This window comes from Ursus americanus, chromosome 27 (assembly GCF_024610735.1).
Source record: "Ursus americanus isolate L20-20 chromosome 27, mUrsAme1.1.p, whole genome shotgun sequence".
Taxonomy (NCBI): Eukaryota; Metazoa; Chordata; class Mammalia; order Carnivora; family Ursidae; genus Ursus; species Ursus americanus.
Window position 1 is genome coordinate 19,311,160 of NC_142153.1, and position 20,607 is coordinate 19,331,766.

Sequence of the window (20,607 nt, forward strand, 5' to 3'; positions counted from 1 at the left end):
GGGTAATGGTTTGGGGCATCAAAGGGGAAGACCAGAAGTCACAGGAAGTTGAGTAGAGCAAATGTTTGACAAACAAATGTTTGCTGTGCAATGCAGATATGTCTTTTCTTTTCATTTCTTTTCTTTTCTCTTAAAATATTTTATTTATTTATTTGAAACAGAGAGAGCATGCACAAGTGGGGTGGGGGAGCAGAGGGAGAGGAAGAAGCAGACACCCTGCTGAGCAGGGAGCCTGGGATCATGACCTGAGACAAGGCAGATGCTTAACCCACGGAGCCACCCAGGGGCACCCAGATATATCTTTCTGACAAAAAGTTCTCTTTGGTATTAGCTCCCTCCTGGAGACCCTCTAATTAAATTCTTTTAAGCAGTTAAAGGGAAGGTAAACAGCTCTTGTTTAGTTTGTTGAGCCTTGATATCTTCAGCTCAAAATAATCCACACGTCAAAGTGGCATATTTGGGAATCACGTATTCTGCGTCCCCCCAACTTCAACCTAATTGTTTGTCTTTCCAGTAAATCATCAGAATTAGCTTTTTCTTCATCAACTTAAAATTTCCGAGTGAATGGCAGGAAAATGTTTCATGGAAAGGTCAAACACTGGCAACACTTGGGTGCAGAAAACAACAAACAACAGAAAGAAAACACAACTTCTGTATTTTACTGGAATCTGAGTTAATAAATAGGGATCACAGAGTGAATAGCAAACAAAAGCTTCGGTTACATCAGAAGAAAGGATGAACCTGGATTTCCGGTCTGAAACTATTACTCAACCAGTGGAGCTAACAAGTCGAGCGTTACACATTCGAAAAACCTCTAGAGTTTAAACAAAAGGAACAACTCGTTCAGGGTATAAGTGATGTGTACAGATAAATTTCGTAATTTTGCACCTCAGGGAATTTTTGTTTTCCTTAAAGATCAGCTAAGCTGACCATTTCATCTTGGCAATTGTTAGTCACATTTTTTGTAACTAAGAAAAATCAGGCTTCTCTCCATATTGTAATTGAAATGACATTTTAACCCACATTTTTATAGGTAAAACTTTATTATCATGAGTACTATAAAGCAAACCTTTAACTGAAATTTGGTTTTACTTAATCTTCAAGTATTAAGCATTACCAAAGTTCAAGTACAAAAATTCTCCAGATGAGCACAAAAATAAGGGTTAAAAAAATCAGAGGTGTGTTTTCATGAATATAAATTATTAGATCTTTCATAAAAATTCATACAAATAGGAGAAAAAATATCTGAGTACTCTGATTTGTCATTGAATCTCCGTTTTTAGCTTTCCTTCCAGTTAAACTGATTTCCTCATTTATTTGTTTCTGGATTAAAGCCAGAATCAACATTGTCCCTATTTCGAATCAAATAACAGAGAAAATTACAAATTCTGAATGCAGTCAGAGAATCCTGGGAGGCCGTGTGGCAGGACCCCGTCTGAGCTGTGTCTCTGACACGTTTTTGACTTCAGGCAAGGTATTTAACATTTCTCTACTTTTGACATAATTGTAATAATGCTAGTTGATTTCATAGGTATAATATTACGCATAACTCAGGAAACAACCATGGGCCTTTAGGAGAAGTCAGGTTAATTAGAGAAAAGACCACCTCTGCAACTTGGAAAATAAACTTAGAATTATATCTCCTTTCCACTCCTAGCACATTTTGAATGATGGATGGGAATTCGATGTAGATAATAGGATTTGCAGTTTTAATATACAAGATAGAAAATAAAATGGACAATGTTAAAATTTCCATTTCAGAAGTAAAATCTTCAGAAATGCTTTTCTTTATTTCTATCTTTTGGGAATCAAACTTCTTTAGCTTTTTAAGGCTTTCACTGAGAGTAAATGCTTAAGATAAATAACAAGGATACTGTTATATTCCATTTTCAGAAAAAGGAAAAAAAATTTGAAAGAAAATGCCTAAAAGGAGCTCTAAGTCTGTGTTAATGGGTAAATTTTTAAGTAACGGTCTTACATTAAGGGTGTAGTTTCCATTCATGAATGCTAACTTACTAAATATGTTTCTTTTAATAGCTCTTTCTTATTTCTTTTATCTTGTATCCTTTCATGATAGCTTGCTTAAAACACCATTTAAAAAACTTTTTACATTAATATGTATTTTTGTTTTGTAATTGCTTTTAAAAGTTATGTATCAGCTATACAACATTTCAGTTTAAAACTTAATATTTCTGCCTTTAAATTTAATTCGCTATATGGGGCGCCTGGGTGGCACAGCGGTTGAGCATCTGCCTTCGGCTCGGGGCGTGATCCCAGTGTTATGGGATCGAGCCCCACATCAGGCTCCTCCGCTATGAGCCTGCTTCTTCCTCTCCCACTCCCCCTGCTTGTGTTCCCTCTCTCGCTGGCTGTCTCTCTGTCAAATAAATAAATAAAATCTTAAAAAAAAAATTCTTAAATTTAATTCGCTATCAACTAACTTAAAAAAGGTTTTAGTGGGGGAAGAAATTGGACTTTAAAGACTTAGAATAATTGATATCAAATAACACAGTATGTCAAAGAATAGCCATTTGAAAACTATTTTAATTTTACAAAAATTGAAAGTTTTGAAACAGCCTACAGCCTGAAACAAAAACATTATAAAAGAAATACAACTGCATAGTGAGGAATAATCTGATACGACTTTATCAGAAGCCAGATTTGCAAAATAATAATGGTTTACAATGATGAATGATGGAGACCAGACTCTAAAAGTATTTGAAATAGCCGATACCTAAACATTTCTCCTACATTGTAGAACATGTTTAGAATTACAATTACAATGGGTGGGGGGTTGCCTGGGGGATTTAGGCCATGATTTCAGCTCAGGTGATGATCTCAGGGTCCTAGGATGGAAGCCTGTGTCAGGCTCTGGGCTCAACGTGGAGTCTGCTTAAGATTCTCTCTTTCCGGGATAAAGAAAGGGGGGGTAATCAGAAGGGGGAATGAAACATGAGAGACTATGGACTATGAGAAACAAACTGAGGGCTTCAGAGGGGAGGGGGGTGGGGGAATGGGATAGACCGGTGATGGGTAGTAAGGAGGGCACGTATTGCATGGTGCACTGGGTGTTATACGCAACTAATGAATCATCGAGCCTTACATCGGAAACCGGGGATGTACTCTATGGTGACTGACATAATATAATAAAAAATCATTAAAATTAAAAAAAAAAAAAGATTCTCTCTTTCCCTCTTCCTCTTCCTGTATTCTCCCCCACCCCCCCAACCCACCTCACTCGTATGTGCACTCTCCCTCTCTCTCTCTCAAATACATAGATAAATCTTAAAAAAAAAAATAATTATAATTGGGCACTGAGGAATTTTAGATGACTTGAGATATTCTCAGGAATTATTCTAAAGATTATCAAATTAATATAATGACTTTAAAATATATATTTATAATGACATTTGGAAATGCCTTATTATTCAAGTAGCTGCCAGACTAGAGGGTGCCTCCTTTCTCTGGGAAGGATCAGATTTGATTATTTTAATCGCGATGAGATGGAAATTTCAGGACACCAAGAGACATAGCCTGCCAAAACATTTTATTGGACCTTTATTTTCTACCAAGCCTCATGTATAGCAGTATGTATACGTGTTATATAATCTCCCAGCATCTCCCAAAGCTCTTTCAACGTACACTGTCTCTTATACAAAAGCCAGAATCAGACATAGATGTAAGACCATAATTTGTTTTAAAGCTCTTTAAGTTTTTAAGAAAATTTATTCATTTCTGTAATAAAGCACTTGACCCCACAAATACAGAAGGGAACTTGATGAACCAAAGAAAACATACTCATTTCAACAGACAGCATAAAAGCAAAGTCTGGAAGGCACAAAAATTTCATGACTTGGAATTCTGGACTCCTGAATATTTTATCTGAGAGCTGGAAGTGGATTAAAGCAATGAAAATCTGATTACTATTACACAGGAAAAATGAGACGTTATTTTTACTACTGGAAAGATAAAGGAAAAATCCCAATCAATAACCCAGTAAAATATATTGGTTTATATTTTCAGTCAGAAGAACAATTTGAATCAGAGTCACAAATAAATGGTATTACATCATATTGTTACACTCATTTCCCAGGTTAATGTGAATATACTTAGTGAAAGTTAATTTTCTTCCTTTAGCTACATAATTTACCGTCTCTGAGCCTTGTTTCCTGGAGTGGTGATGATGTGTGGATGAGCTCACTTCCTTTATTATAGTTTGACCATGTGTAGTAGCCTCATGGAATAGTGTTTTCTTTTTTTTTTTTTTAAAGATTTTATTTATTTATTCGACAGAGACAGCCAGAGAGAGAGGGAACACAAGCAGGGGGAGTGGGAGAGGAAGAAGCAGGCTCATAGTGGAAGAGCCTGATGTGGGGCTCAATCCCATAACGCCGGGATCACGCCCTGAGCCAAAGGCAGACGCTTAACTGCTGTGCCACCCAGGCGCCCCTGGAATAGTGTTTTCTACTTCCAAAGTCTCTTCATGTGTTTTTTAAAAATATTTTTATTCTCCATCTTCATTTTCTTTTGCTTGCTTATTATAAACAATTATTCTTGCTTCTTATTTCCTGTAACACTAAAAAAATTTACATGTTTATGACTCTGCTATTGATTACTTGTTAAGAAATTTCGATCATGTGGAGGGGTAATTTTTTACTTTTTATGACTTGAACTTTATGACAAATTTAAAAATTACATAATAAATAACCATAAAGGTACAAATGAGATTTTAAAAAATAGCAGCAGAGCTATTGTAATTCTACTTGGGAAATATATTTATTACCAACTGAAAACTTTGAGTCAAACTAATAATTTATTATGAAATAAGTCTGATAATAGCTTTAGCCCATTAAGATAGCCTAATTTTAAATATGTTAGGTTTTAAGTTTTCAATTATTTCTTTTCTCTTGGGATTTTATAAATTCAAATATCTCTTTAAAACCAACATAAGCTAGCACACACCACAATGCCATATTTGCAAATCAATACAAACTTTACAAAAGCCATAGTTTATTAAATGTTCTCAGTCATTGCTGAAGGAGGGGAGATGATGGAGGGAATCTGATAGGGACATCTAATAAATTCAGCAGACAAAAAGAATTTGATCTCGGGCACCTGGGTAGCTCAGTTGGTTAAGCGTCTGCCTTGGGCTCAGGTCATGATCTCAGGGTCCTGGGATCGAGCCCCACATTGGGCTCCCTGCTCAGCAGGGAGTCTGTTTCTCCTTGTCACTCTGCTGCTCTCCCTTTTTGTGCTCTCTCCTGCTCAAATAAATACATAAAATTTTTTTTTTAAAAAGAATTTTGTCTCTAATAAATAACTGTAAAATTACAATAATGGATGCTGGGAAGCTCTAAAATTCTAACTTCAATTCATAAATGTTCTTTGCATCAATTCACCAAATATTTTGTCGAGTACCTGAACCAAGTTGAATCGTGCCCCGTAAGTGGTAAATTCGATCCTAACTCTCATTACCTGTGAATGTAACCATATTTGGAAATAAGGTCTTTGTCAATGGAATCAAGTTAAGATAAGGTCATATTGAATTAGGATGAGCCCCAATCCAATGAGCTGGTGTCCTTGTACAAAGATGGAAATTTAGACACAGGGATACACAGAGGGAAGACAGCTATGTGAATGTGCAAGCAGAGAGTAGAGCGCTGCTGCCACACACCAAGGGATGTCAACGATTTCTGGCAGCCACCAGATGCTAGAAGAGGCAAAGAAGTATTTTTTCCTAGAGGCTTTCAGAGGAAGCATGGCCATAGGACTCCTTAATTTCACACACCTATCCCCCAGAAATGTGACAGAATCACCTTCTGTTGCTTTAAGCCATCTGCCCTGTGGCAATTTGTTACAACAGCCCTGTGAAACTGATACAGTACCTTTCCACTAAGCACTGGGAAATAGCAGAAATAAAAAGGATTAAGTCCTTCATTTCATGGCACTTACATTGTAGACGGCAGTGGTGTGGGTAGACCATAAACATACATATAATATTTCATTATATTTGCATGTATTTTTCAATTTCTTTAGTGCCTAGCTGTCCTTTTCTTAATATATTAGGTTGAACCGTAAGAAATGACGTACATTTGAATGTTTTCGACCTACAAAAATGGCAATTTCATACACTTCAAAGTAATACGCATAATACATCTCTAGGCATTTGATTAGTTACTTTGTATGAGGGGAAACATACAACATTTGTCCTTTTGTGTCTGGCTTGTTTCACTTGACGTAAGGTCTTCAAGATTTATATTTTATTGTGTGTATATATGTCTTTCTGATCATCCATTCATCTGTGCATGGACATTTGGGTTGTTGTTCACACACCTTTTGTCTGTTGGAATAATGCTGCTATAGACATTGGTGTGCAAATAACTGTTCATATCCCTATTTTCAATTACATCTTTTTTTTACAGTATGAAGTTTTATTTATTTTTCTTTTTAAAAAGAGATTTAAAAATATATTTATTTAGACAAGTAATCTCTACACCCAATGTGGAGCTCAAACTCATGACTCTGAAGTCAAGAGTCACATACTCTTCTGAATGAGCCAGCCGGGCAACCCTAAAATTAGAATTTTTAAATCATAATTTTTTTTTAACGAACAGTAGAAATTTATTTCTCGCAGTTGTGGGGGTGGAAAGTCAAGATCAGGGTAACAGTATGGCTGTATTCTGGTGAGAATACTCTTCCAGGATGCCCACAGCCATTTTCTCCACTTATCTTTATTTATTTATTTTTTAAAATTTTTTTGTTATGGTGTACTATATTTTGGCTAACTGAACATAATTAAATTGTAATTTTATCACAATTTTATATAGTACTGAAAAATATGTTAAGTGAGAGAATTAGCAATAGTATTAAAGTCTAAGGACAATTACCGCTTCTATTTTGCAAAAAGGTAATTCAGAAGATGGGCAATGTAGCAGAAAACACTGCCCTTGAAGTATTTATGATTCAAGTATGGAAATACTACATATATTTTATAAACAATGAAGACAAGCTCAAGTCTTGCATAGAGAGCTTCTCCTTTTTGATGATCTTTAGAGAGCACCACTCATCATCTCAGCTTTTCCTAGGAAAGATCAGTCTTGTTTCCAATGAATTATTTTACTATTAATTATACTATTACTATTTTATTTATAATATTTATTAATTAATAATATTATTAATAAATTTATAGTGTATAATATATTGGTAATGCATAAATGTATAATTTAATGATATAATTTTATTAACGTTTATTAATAATAATTTGTGTATTAACAATTATTGAAATTTAGTACAGACAACAGTAGATACGTTGACAACCTATATTGTTTTCCCATGTGATTTATGGAGTACAGTCATTGAAAGTAATTCAATCTTTTCTTTTTTTGTCCCATTTTTTTCTGTCTTTCATTCTGACGGAGGAAAGGAAGAAACATGTTTTAGGGATTGTTGTATTTTTTAGGCCTTAACTGCCTATAATTACATTTAAATGAACAAGAGTATACCACTGGCATAGCTAAATCCGTAAACCTTACTCTAACACTGTTTGACTGCTATACCTAATTTGAAAGGTGGAAATGTCTCCATATCTAAATATATACAATATATCTAAAACAAATTGTTATAACTGTAGTAAGAATTTATTCTTCTGTCGGCTTTCTTTTTTCACAAAGAGACTCTTGACAGATGGACCAATGGTAATGACAGATCCTTCCAAGAACTCCTAGGTAAAAGAAACATGAGACTACCCCCACGATGGGAATGAAAATGTGTTTGTTTATAACATCAGATGCCTTGGGTTAGGGTACTCATTTCTATCTGAAATTTTGCTAGATTTGCAAATATCTCAACATCTGCAATGCAAAGTTGAGGACACTACTGTATTGTAAGTAAGGCTCTTTAGTGTAGTTTGTGTTGGCATCTTGAAGGAGATTACTTTGTCTTTCATGACAATAGTAAAAGCCATCTAGAAAAGTTTTAAAAATACAATTCCAAGATTACCTTATCAATTGGAAAATATTAATACATATACATTTGTATTCATCTCCTCAATTTGCTCATACTTCTCTGTTCTTTGGCAATTCTCTTCTCACTTCTCTCCCCTCTAAAAACTCGGAGGGGTCAACATTAAAATCATATCTCTCAGTAATCAGTCTTAATGTAAATGGTTTGAACCATCCCATAAAGCGCCACAGGGTTGCAGATTGGATAAAAAGAAATGACCCATCCATTTGCTGTCTACAAGAGACTCATTTCAAACCCAAAGATGCATTCAGACTGAGAGTAAGGGGATGGAGTACCATCTTTCATGCAAATGGACCTCAAAAGAAAGCTGGGGTAGCAATTCTCATATCAGATAAATTGGATTTTAAACTACAGACTATAGTTAGAGATGCAGAAGGGCACTATATTATTCTTAAGGGAAGTATTCAACAAGTGGATATGACAATTATAAATATATATGCCCCCAACAGGGGAGCAGCAAGATACACAAGCCAACTCTTAACCAGAATAAAGAGACATATAAATAAAAATACATTAATAGTAGGGGACCTCAACACTCCACTATCAGAAATAGACAGAACACCCTGGCAAAAACTAAGCAAAGAATCAAAGGCTTTGAATGCCATACTCGACGAGTTGGACCTCATAGATATATATAGAACACTACACCCCAGAACCAAAGAATACTCATTCTATTCTAATGCCCATGGAACATTCTCAAGAATAGACCATGTTCTGGGACACAAAACAGGTCTCAACCGATACCAAAAGATTGAAATTATCCCCTGCATATTCTCAGACCACAACGCTCTGAAATTGGAACTCAACCACAAGGAAAAATTTGGAAGAAACTCAAACACTTGGAGACTAAGAACCATCCTGCTCAGGAATGACTCGATAAACCAGGAAATCAAAAATCAAATTAAACAATTTATGGAGACCAATGAGAATGAAAATACAACAGTCCAAAACCTATGGGATACTGCAAAGGCAGTCCTAAGGGGGAAATACATAGCCATCCAAGCCTCACTCAAAAGAATAGAAAAATCTAAAATGCAGTTTTTATATTCTCACCTCAAGAAGCTGGAACAGCAACAGAGGGACAGGCCTAATCCACGCACGAGGAAGCAGTTGACCAAAATTAGAGCTGAAATCAATCAAGCAGAAACCAGAAGTACAGTAGAGCAGATCAACAGGACTAGAAGCTGGTTCTTTGAGAGAATCAATAAAATTGACAGACCACTGGCAAGACTTATCCAAAAGAAAAGAGAAAGGACCCAGATTATTAAAATTATGAATGAAAAAGGAGAGGTCACGACGAGCACCATTGAAATTGGAAGGATTATTAGAAATTTTTATCAACAGCTATATGCCAATAAACTAAGCAATCTGGAAGAGATGGAATCCTTCCTGGAAACCTATAAACTACCAAGATTGAAAAAGGAAGAAATTGATTTCTTAAACAGGCCAATTAATTATGAAGAAATTGAGTCAGTGATAAACAACCTTCCAAATAACAAAACTCCAGGCCTGGACGGTTTTCCTGGGGAATTCTACCAAACATTCAAAGAAGAAATAATACCTATTCTCCTAAAGCTATTTCAAAAAATAGAAACAGAAGGAAAGCTACCAAACTCATTCTATGAGGCCAATATTACCTTGATCCCCAAACCAGGCAAAGACCCCCTCAAAAAGGAGAATTACAGACCGATTTCCCTAATGAATATGGACGCCAAAATCCTCAACAAGATACTTGCTAATAGAATCCAACAGTACATTAAAAGGATTATCCATCACGATCAAGTGGGATTCATACCTGGGATGCAAGCGTGGTTCAATATTCGCAAATCAATCAGCGTGATACATCATATCAACAAGAAAAGACTCAGGAACCATATGATCCTCTCAATCGATGCCGAAAAAGCATTTGACAAAATACAGCATCCTTTCCTGATTAAAACCCTTCAGAGTGTAGGAATAGAAGGTACATTTCTCAATCTCATAAAAGCCATCTATGAAAAGCCTACTGCAAATATTATTCTCAATGGGGAAAAGCTGGAAGCCTTTCCCTTAAGATCAGGAACTCGACAAGGATGCCCACTCTCGCCACTATTATTCAACATAGTACTAGAAGTCCTTGCAACAGCAATCAGACGACAAAAAGGGATCAAAGGTATTCAAATTGGCAAAGAAGAAGTCAAAATGTCTCTCTTTGCAGATGACATGATACTCTATATGGAAAACCCAAAAGAAGCCACTCCCAAACTATTAGAAGTTATAGAGCAATTCAGTAACGTGGCAGGATACAAAATAAATGCTCAGAAATCAGTTGCATTTCTATACACGAATAACGAGACCGAAGAAAGAGAAATTAGGGAATCCATCCCATTTATAATAGCACCAAAAACCATACGTTACCTTGGAATTAACTTAACCAGAGACGTAAAGGACCTATATTCTAGAAACTATAAATCACTCTTAAAAGACATTGAGGAAGACATAAAAAGATGGAAAGATATTCCATGCTCATGGATCGGAAGAATTAACATAGTTAAAATGTCCATGCTACCCAGAGCAATCTACACTTTCAATGCTATCCCGATCAAAATACCAAGGACATTTTTCAAAGAACTGGAACAAACAGTCCTTAAATTTGTATGGAAACAGAAAAGGCCCCGAACCTCCAAGGAACTGTTGAAAAGGAAAAACAAAGCTGGGGGCATCACAATGCCGGATTTCGAGCTGTACTACAAAGCTGTGATCACAAAGACAGCATGGTACTGGCACAAAAACAGACACATAGACCAATGGAACAGAATAGAGAGCTCAGAAATGGACCCTCGGCTCTTTGGGCAACTAATATTTGATAAAGCAGGAAAAAACATCCGGTGGGAAAAAGACAGTCTCTTCAATAAATGGTGCTGGGACAATTGGACAGCTACATGCAAGAGAATGAAACTTGACCACTCTCTCACACCATACACAAAAATAAACTCCAAATGGATGAAAGACCTCGATGTGAGACAGGAATCCATCAAAATTCTAGAGGAGAACATAGGCAACAACCTCTACGACATCGGCCAAAGCAACCTTTTTCATGACACATCCCCAAAGGCAAGAGAAACAAAAGATAAAATGAATTTATGGGACTTCATCAAGATTAAAAGTTTCTGCACATCCAAGGAAACAGTCAGAAAAACTAAGAGGCAGCCCACGGAATGGGAGAATATATTTGCAATTGACACTACAGATAAAGGACTGGTATCCAAGATCTACAAAGAACTTCTCAAACTCAATACACGAGAAACAAATAAACAAATCAAAAAATGGGCAGAAGATATGAACAGACACTTTTCCAATGAAGACATACAAATGGCTAACAGACACATGAAAAAATGTTCAAAATCATTAGCCATCAAGGAAATTTAAATCAAAACCACACTGAGATACCACCTTACGCCAGTTAGAATGGCAAAAATAGACAAGGCAAGAAACAACAATTGCGGGAGAGGATGTGGAGAAAGGGGATCCCTCCTACATTGTTGGTGGGAATGCAAGTTGGTACAGCCACTCTGGAAAACAGTGTGGAGGTCCCTTAAAAAGTTAAAAATTGAGCTACCCTATGATCCAGCCATTGCACTACTGGGTATTTACCCCAAAGATACAGATGTAGTGAAGAGAAGGGCCATATGCACCCCAATGTTCATAGCAGCAATGTCCACAATAGCTAAATCGTGGAAGGAGCCGAGATGCCCTTCAACAGATGACTGGATTAAGAAGTTGTGGTCCATATATACAATGGAATATTACTCAGCTATCAGAAAGAACGAGTTCTCAACATTTGCTACAACATGGACAGCACTGGAGGAGATAATGCTAAGTGAAATAAGTCAAGCAGAGAAAGACAACTATCATATGATTTCTCTCATCTATGGAACATAAGAACTAGGATGATCGGTAGGGGAAGAAAGGGATAAAGAAAGGGGGGGTAATCAGAAGGGGGAATGAAACATGAGAGACTATGGACTATGAGAAACAAACTGAGGACTTCAGAGGGGAGGGGGGTGGGGGAATGGGATAGACCGGTGATGGGTAGTAAGGAGGGCACGTATTGCATGGTGCACTGGGTGTTATACACAACTAATGAATCATCGAGCCTTACATCGGAAACCGGGGATGTACTGTATGGTGACTAACATAATATAATAAAAAATCATTAAAAAAAAAAAAAAACTCGGAGGGGTGTCTTTTTTTTTTTTTTACATTGAAAACCATTTTAATGTCATAATTAAACCTAATTTTTTATATATTTTAATCTAAGCTAATATTTTATTTATTTATTTAGAGAGAGAGAAAGAGCGCGTGCACAGGCATGAGTGGGGGTGGGGTGGAGGAACAGAGAGAGAGAATCTTAAGCAGACTTGATGCCCAGTGCGGAGCCGACATGGGGCTCAATATCACCACCCTGAGACCATGATCTGACCTGAAATCATGAGTCGAACACTTAACCGACTGAGCCACCCAAATGCCCCAATATAAGCTAGTATTTTAAATGTAATTCAATATATTCAATACAAACTATATATAAAAGCATCTAGTGCACACCGCACCCGGCATTAAGCAGGCACCCCATAAATGTTTGAATTTTAAAGGGTTACTAAGATCACAGAGTAAAAGATCAGTTTTCCTAGACTAAGTTGCTATAAATGATATCATATGAATGTTTAAAAGGATGACTAGCTGAAAACTGGATCTCCAAATGCTTAGCAGAGCTTTTTGCAATGACTCATTGCATGTGTTCCTGTATTTGGTCTGACTGCTTCGCCCGCTTAGCTGTGTGATTTACACAGCACTCCACTTCTTTCTGTACATGTCGGTTATTTTGTTTACGATGTCAGATGAAAGCATTAGTTGTAACGGGTAAATTATACATCTTCATGGTAAATTGATTGCTATAGTTTCTCTCTCTCTGTTTTTTTTTAATTTGAGAGAAAGAAAGAGAAGATGAGCGGGGGAGAGGGAGTGGGGAGGGTAGAGAGAGACAGAATCTTAAGCAGGTTCCACACTCCGTGCAGAGCTGGACACAGGGCTCGATCTCATGACCCCGAGATCTTAACCTGAGCCGAAATCAAGAGTTGGACGCTTAACCAACTGAGCCACCCAGGCACCCTTATAAGTGTTTCTCTTTAGACTGTTAGGTAAATGCAGATACAGAAAGAAACTTAATATATACCTCCCTTCAGAGAGAACTCCTTTGAAAGAAACACGCAAAATTAAACCTATATCTCTCCTGTGTGCATGAATGAGGCTTGCCAACCGGTGGGCTTCTTTGGAGAATGATCAGGGAAGGACAAAGCTCTTCTGTTGGAGAATGGCCCAATGTTAGCCTCTGACGACCTTTTCTGTGAGCCTATTCATTCCTCCAGAGAGGAATCCCATGGTCTCTGGCCTGGAAGTGGTGGGAGGAGTAGACAGCGGGCTGCCTGGCTGCCAGGACAGAAGTATCCTTGTGTGTGTGTGTGTGTGTGTGTGTGTGTGTGTGTGTGTGTGTAGGTGGGGGAGGGATGTTTCAACCTGAAGAACAAAGTACTCTCCCCTGACCTCCCTTGTGCCTGTGGTCATGCTACCCAGAGCCTCTCTGGTTCAACCTTAGTGGAAAGCAAGCTTTGTTGTTTGATGGGGTGAGAGAAACAGTATTCATGGGCTGCTCCAGGTTTAGGTAAAAATCTGAACGTCAGCTTGTCACCTCCAACCCTGCCTTGAAGCTAGCGGATGCCTTCAGGCCTGCACCCAGCTGGGGTGTTGCAGTGCAGCTTAGCTTGCTTCGTGTGAGGCTCCCCTCTGCCGCAGCTTGTTCCCCAGTTTTAGCAGCCCTACCAGCTCCCCCAGGTGCTTTTTACATCCTACAAACGTGTTGATATCGCATGCCAGGTGTTTTCTCCACTACCTTTCTCATCAACCTTGTCAATTCATGTATTCTCCATTTTTCTTTACTCCTTTCTAGTGGGTTTTTGTGTGAGAGAGAAAATAAATTCATGTGTTCAATCCAACCAAAAGTCTCTACCCCCTTCCTAACGCTTATTTTCAAAAATACACTTAGCTCATTGTTTTTCCCTTGACCAGGATACACATAGAGAAGGCAGGAGGAAGTATTGTCACTGCAAACAGACAAGTTTTTTTGGCAAAGAAAGGACATTTTTCCCTTCTGAGAAATTTTTTCCTTCCCAGAGAAAATGTTCTGCAGAGACAACTAACCTTTTATTGGGGTCACTGTAACAAGTTAGATGCTAGATACAGCAGTTAACAAGGTAGGGTCTTGGCTTCAAAAATCTTATTCTAAGCAGTTAGAGAAAGACATGCAAAAAACTGACCACATGATAATTTCATTGCTTGGCACGGTGCCTGGAACAGAGCAGGCATGCAAACAATGTTTATCGTGTGGATAACTGCTATTTTGGTCTGTAAATATAGTATGGGTCACAGTGGAGGAAGTAATTAATTTTGTCTTGAGGGGTGGTCTGGCCAAGTTCAGTTTTTATATTTAATTACATATGGTTTCACATATACTTAATTTATATTGCCCATTTCCATTTTAATAGTGATTTTCATTTCTTGCTTGAAACATTGCCTCACCAAGGCCGCCATGTTTATTCTCCCACAGCGTGTAGCACAGTGCGGAGCAGATAGCTGATAAACAGTAAAGGCTTGCTAACGTGGCCATTCCCTCGGATTGTCTCTGCTTCAGGGCAGCTGTCTCCTCTCCTGTCAGGTTCACCTGATGCTCCTTTGGAGAAGTGCATGACTCAGGGACAGTTGAGTCACAGCCATGTTCAGGAGCGAGGCTGATGTTCACTGAAGAAGGCCAAGCGGGAGGGCCCGAGTTCATCTGTGCTGCCCATTTCCCTGAGTGTTGCAGTCCTATGTAGATCACGAGGCAGGCCTTGTGGAGTTCAGGTTAAGGGCATGGGCCATCAAGGTGGAAAGCCTTCTGCTCAATTGCTGTGTCTTCCATAAACCCGTTGTGTAATCTTAGGGAAGTGACTTAACCTCTTTGATCTATTCATTTGTATCATGAGGATAATAGTACTTGCCTTAGAGAGTTCCTTGAGAATTAAAGTACATGCTTATAAAATACACAACACAATTCTAGACTCATAGTAAAAAAAAAAAAGTCAGTCAGAAGTAAAATTATAGTTATATCTAGCAGACTCTTTATTATTCTCTGTAATGCATAAATTTCACATACTCTAAAAACTCACATTCTATTTTACAGTGCTTTGCAAGGTGGCCATGCCCGATATTTATCACTGAATTTAGGTGTCTTTCCCATTCTGTAACTGTTTTTGTTGGCCTCAGGAGGACTGAGAACTAACTACTTTGTTCTAATAGACTTAAAATTTTTTGTATATTACGTCAAATCATTGCTTCCCAAACTTTGCTGAACATTGGAATCAGCAATGTTTTAAAAATTCCATGCACTGAGGGCTTCAGAGGGGAAGGGGTGGGGGACTGGGATAGGCCAGTGATGGGTATTAAGGAGGGCACACGTTGCATGGTGCACTGGGTGTTATACACAAATAATGAATCATGTAACACTGCATCAAAAACTAAGGATATACTGTATGGTGACTAACGTAACATAATAAAAAATTTTATTAATAAAAAAAAAAAATCCATGCACTTGACTGCCACCTTTAGACATTCGATTGAATTCCTGGACATGGAGATTTTTTTAAAGGTCCCCAAGTGATCCTAAGGGGCAGTAAAGTTAGGAACCCCCTTTTTAATTACATAAAAATTGAGAAATAGATACATGAAAAGACCTAGTGGTCATAGGTTCTATAAGAATAAAAATAGGCTAACAAATAATTCAGTTGATTCCAGTTCGTTTCTGGAAACCATAGGTGTAAAATTTGTTTGAAGATTATGCAAATATTTCTGCCCTACTCGGCTCCTTAGCTTCTAAAATTTATGAAAAATCATCACTGGCAGCATACAGAAGTTATTTTGAGGATGAACAAAATTTTTCCTCAAGACTCATAATTCAAGAGTGATTTTATTTTATTTTATTTTATTTTGAGAGAAAGAAAGGATGCGCACAAGTGGGGTGTTGGGAGCAAGGGGAGAATGTGGAGGGCAGGGGAAGAGAGAATCCCAAGCAGGCTCCTCCACGCTCAGCACAGAGTCCAGAGTGGGGCTTGATCTCAAGACCTTGAGATCATGACCTGAGCCGAAATCAAAAGTTAGACCCTTAACCGACTGAGCCACCCAGGCACCCCTCAAGAGTGATTTTAAAAAAATCTCAATAAGTGGTAAAGTGAGTTTTCCTCTATGACTTTAAACAGAGCTTAAAGATTTATATCACCTTGGTAGCTTGCCTATCCATTAAGACATCAAGAAAAACAATGCTTATCACGTCCTAGAGTTGTAATTTTTTTCTTTTAAAAATAAAAGCAGTCTTCCATATGTAAAATGAGTTATTGTTCCTTAGGCACTTATCCTATGTCAGGGTATCTAAAAGTATTACATCAAAATTGCCACAGTCCTGTCAGGTAGAAATTACGATTTCCGTTTACAAATCAGGAGCATTTTAGTAGGTGGCCTGAGGGTGCACAATGAGAAGTGGCTCGGCCAAATCATGGCGCCAGGTCTTTGTGTTTACAGAGCCTTTGCTTCGTCTGCACAAGCAGTATGCTACCATTAGGACACTCGAGCAGAGGCAGAGTCCCTTCTCAATCCTACTTAAGGTAACAGAGAGCATCGTTCTGTGTGAGGGAAGTGTGGGAACATCCAGGAGAATTTCCTTGAAGACTCAGACTAGAGATGGAGCTGCGTCTGACAGCCCGGATCACGTTGGAGCCTGAACTCAACCCTGGTCTTGTGAAAAAATTCACAGTAAAGAAGTTTCTGAAATTTCTTTTGTTCTTGTAGTTGTTTCAGGGAGAAAAATGATGAAGATGTTCAGTTTCATCCTTGTCACCACCGTTCTGGTAATGGGCCGGGAGAGCTGGGTAAGCTCATTTATTTATGTATTTATAAAACCTGCTTTGACCTGAATTTTCTTTTATTTTGCAGAAAACCTTTAGTAATTTGTCACTGAAAAAATTAATGAGGGGAAAATATAAAAAAGGTTTGTGTAAGCACCTGGCACATAATAGGCACGTAGAAGTGATGTAATTTTTTCCCTCAAAGTAAAAACTAGTATTCCCAAGAAAGTAAAATCTTTTTTGAATTTACTGGGGCTATTTGGGTAGTTAAATAATGTTAGAAACTTAAAACGATCCATAGTAATTAAAATTGACCCGGGGCTTTCCCAGTATTGAGCTTTCCAATATTGAACACTATTAGTGTAAACTAAACAAATTATGTGAAAGTAATAACAATGAACTCATGCCTTCTTCCATTCATAAATAAAAGGGAGAAAATATTCATTTGCCCAAAGTTCTGGGGGAGAGAAAACTCCTAAATTTTAAATAAGCTCAATAGAACCACGCATGTGGTCTCATAATGATTGAAGATACCCACCCTGTACTTTCAGCTATTTTAAATCACACACTGCAATTTATATTTAACTAAATTTAACACTATCACAACCAATTTCCACCTATTAGAAAGCAGTACAGGATTCCGGACACCATGAAATGTTCTCGCTGTTAATTTTTTGAACTGGTGGGAATCAGGGAGCTAAGCAAATAACTCAATCAGAGAGGATAAATCACGGAGTGTTGAGGAGAATGCACCAAGAGCAAATTAGAAATGGTCCTCGAGCCAAGAGAGATGCAATGACTCAGACTTGGAAATGGGGAGAAGACCTGGACCACCACTTCCCCATTCTCTTGCTATGTGACTGCCAGTTTTGAGGCTGAATTTCTGTGTTTACAGCACAGGTCTTCACAGGAAGGAAGTGTACCTCTTTGTCCTAAATAGGGTGGGTGTCTAGCTGTGCTCTTCTGACCACCTAGCAGAGGGCCTGGAATGTAGTGGGTCCTCCTATTTATGGAATGAATACAAGGCAGTATATAAAGATAGGAACCGAAGGGCAATTTTAAATTGGGGAATCTATCTGATGGTTGTTTTAGGAAATGATGTGTATAAAGGTAGAAGTGGAAAGCAATCACACGTGAAAATTCAGAATTTTTCAAAAGTGAATATTTGTACTTATTACTGGAGATCATGACATAAGTTGCAAATAGAGACGTCAAGGTAAAAATGGAAAAATGGCAAAAACTGGTCTTTCGTCCTTTTTTCCCCACTCTACCTCTAGTAACTCTTCCAGCACCGAGGACTTTATTGAAGCTTCTGGTCTCAGTACCTCTTCCTTGGAGTCCCATCCCTGCAGCTCATCTTCCCAATTAATTCCCCGGCACGTTTGCTTTCCCTTTGGAAAGTTCTCAGAAGCCAGCTTAGAAAGGAGCTGATACTCTTTTGCATCCAATATTCTTATGTCTTTTGCCCTTTTAGAGAAGATAAACGCTTAACTGGAAAACTCAGGCTCCTCCCTTCCCTTTCTGAAGTAATTGCGGGAAAAACAAAAAATAAGCAAAAAGTTAAAGTGACTTCAGTAGAATTTGCACAGTAGGTGGGTGAGATCCTCAAGGATATGAGAGTCTAAACTAGCACCCCTTATAAAGGTGACCAAATGTCATCGGATTATAAGTATTCCATTAAAATTTTAAAACATTAATACCAGAAGGTCATTCAAAAGCTTTGTTTATTTTAGGGATTGACACACTAATAATGTGCAATGATGCCATTGAAACCTTACTGTCAGGAAAGCATTTAGGTGGCATCACAAAGAGACTGAGAGTAGGGATCTCGAACTGGATTTGAATCCTGACTCCTCCTACCTGCTGGAAAATTCCTGAGCAAGTTTCCTCATTAGGATTGAGCCAATTCCTCCCTCCTGGAATCATTACGAAGATCGAATGAGACAAGTCTAAAGCTCTTAGCATAGTCATTCAGATTATTTTATATTAATATATAATTTTTTAAGTTTAAACACTTTACCATAGCCATAATTACTTATTCTTCAAACAACAAATAGTATCAGAGCTTTCAAACACTTTCTGGTTAGAATAATATTCTGAAATGGGGGTTGGGGACAAAATTGAATCATTAATTTGCCCAACTAGTTAGGAGCATTTATTTCCCAATGAGAATGAGATGTACATCACTTTGCAGGCTCTTGAGAACTGCCTCCAGGAGCAGGCACGGCTCAGAGCCCAAGTGCACTTGCTTGAGACCCGGGTCAAACAGCAACAGGTGAAGATCACGCGGCTTTTGCATGAGAAGGAAATCCAGTTCCTTGATAACGGAGAGGAGAATAATGCCATTGACCTTGGAGGCAAGAGGCAATATGCAGGTTCGAACCTATTTTCCTTACGTGTTTCAGGAACTTATAGCATACACCCACGTGCAATGGTGGTGCTCATTATTTGGTACTTTCGGTTTTGCTAAAGAGCTTTTCCTATTCCAATAACAAGCAACATGAAACATTATACCAAATTTAAGTGTCTTCTACACATTTTATCCTTTTCTCCCTATAACCTCTGCAGGGGATATTTAATACCAATGCTAAATATCTCAGAATTTCTAGAATTTAATGAGAGATCAAAGACAATAGATTGTTTACTTGGTATGCAAATAACAGATGATACCTTGTGAAATTTTAGAGTCGAGTTTTGTTTTTATTTGTGTATCATTTCTTGTTACATTTATACAGTTTTCCCTTCTGAAACTGTTATGTGCTTTAGGGTAGTAAATAAGGTCATAGAATAAAGAGGCAGGGAAAGAAAAAGGATCATAATTATTTAGGGAAATACAAGAGCTGCATGTATATTTTATGGTTTGGTAATTTTCCTTTTGATTGGGTCAGTGTTTCCACCCAGAAACTAAATGATCTTAGACTGTCAACACATTGCACGTATCACTGCACGTAGCATTATTCCTTATAGAAAATCATGCACTCGCCTTCCTCCAAGCATCTTTTAAAGTAAACAAAGCATAGCTGTCAGAAAGGAGAATGCCATCTAGAGAACTTTGTTCCTATGTCTGCTCTAGCTTCTCCCATGATGTATTGTAATTTCTTTGTCCATGCATCTGTCCTGATCAATTAACCAGAAGCTTCGTGAGGCCTGGGATGATGTTTCATCATTCTTTCTTCCCTCTTGCCTATTCGAGTAACTGGAACATAATAGAGCCCCACATTTATGAATGAAAGCAAGGTAGTACTTAGAGATAGGAAGCGCTAGGTAAGCAAACGTAAGTTGGAAAATAGATCTGACGATAACTGAAAAACTGTAGAGGCTGAAGAGATTCCAGGCTGATGGAATAAAGACATCTTTACTTTGTGTTTCTAAATATACTCATCAGGGTAGGAGATAAGAATTGTGAGAGGGGGTGCCTGGGTGGCACAGCGGTTAAGCGTCTGCCTTCGGCTCAGGGCGTGATCCTGGCGTTAGGGGATCGAGCCCCACATCAGGCTCCTCCGCTATGAGCCTGCTTCTTCCTCTCCCACTCCCCCTGCTTGTGTTCCCTCTCTCACTGGCTGTCTCTCTCTGTCGAATAAATAAATAAATAAATCTTTAAAAAAAAAAAAAAAGAATT

At 38.0% G+C, this 20,607-nt stretch overlaps 1 protein-coding gene across 1 annotated transcript in view; it reads left to right on the plus strand.

The window, feature by feature from the left end:
* Nucleotides 1-1,320: 1,320 nt before the first annotated feature.
* The window catches only part of FGL1 (fibrinogen like 1), a 32,698-nt gene continuing 13,411 nt past the window's right edge, over nucleotides 1,321-20,607 (plus strand). The window contains exons 1-3 of the mRNA XM_045779357.2: nucleotides 1,321-1,474; nucleotides 16,933-17,012; nucleotides 19,183-19,363. Of these exons, the coding sequence (XP_045635313.1) occupies nucleotides 16,950-17,012; nucleotides 19,183-19,363 (244 nt within the window). The 5' untranslated portion in view covers nucleotides 1,321-1,474; nucleotides 16,933-16,949. The remainder of the gene's footprint in view (nucleotides 1,475-16,932; nucleotides 17,013-19,182; nucleotides 19,364-20,607) is intronic.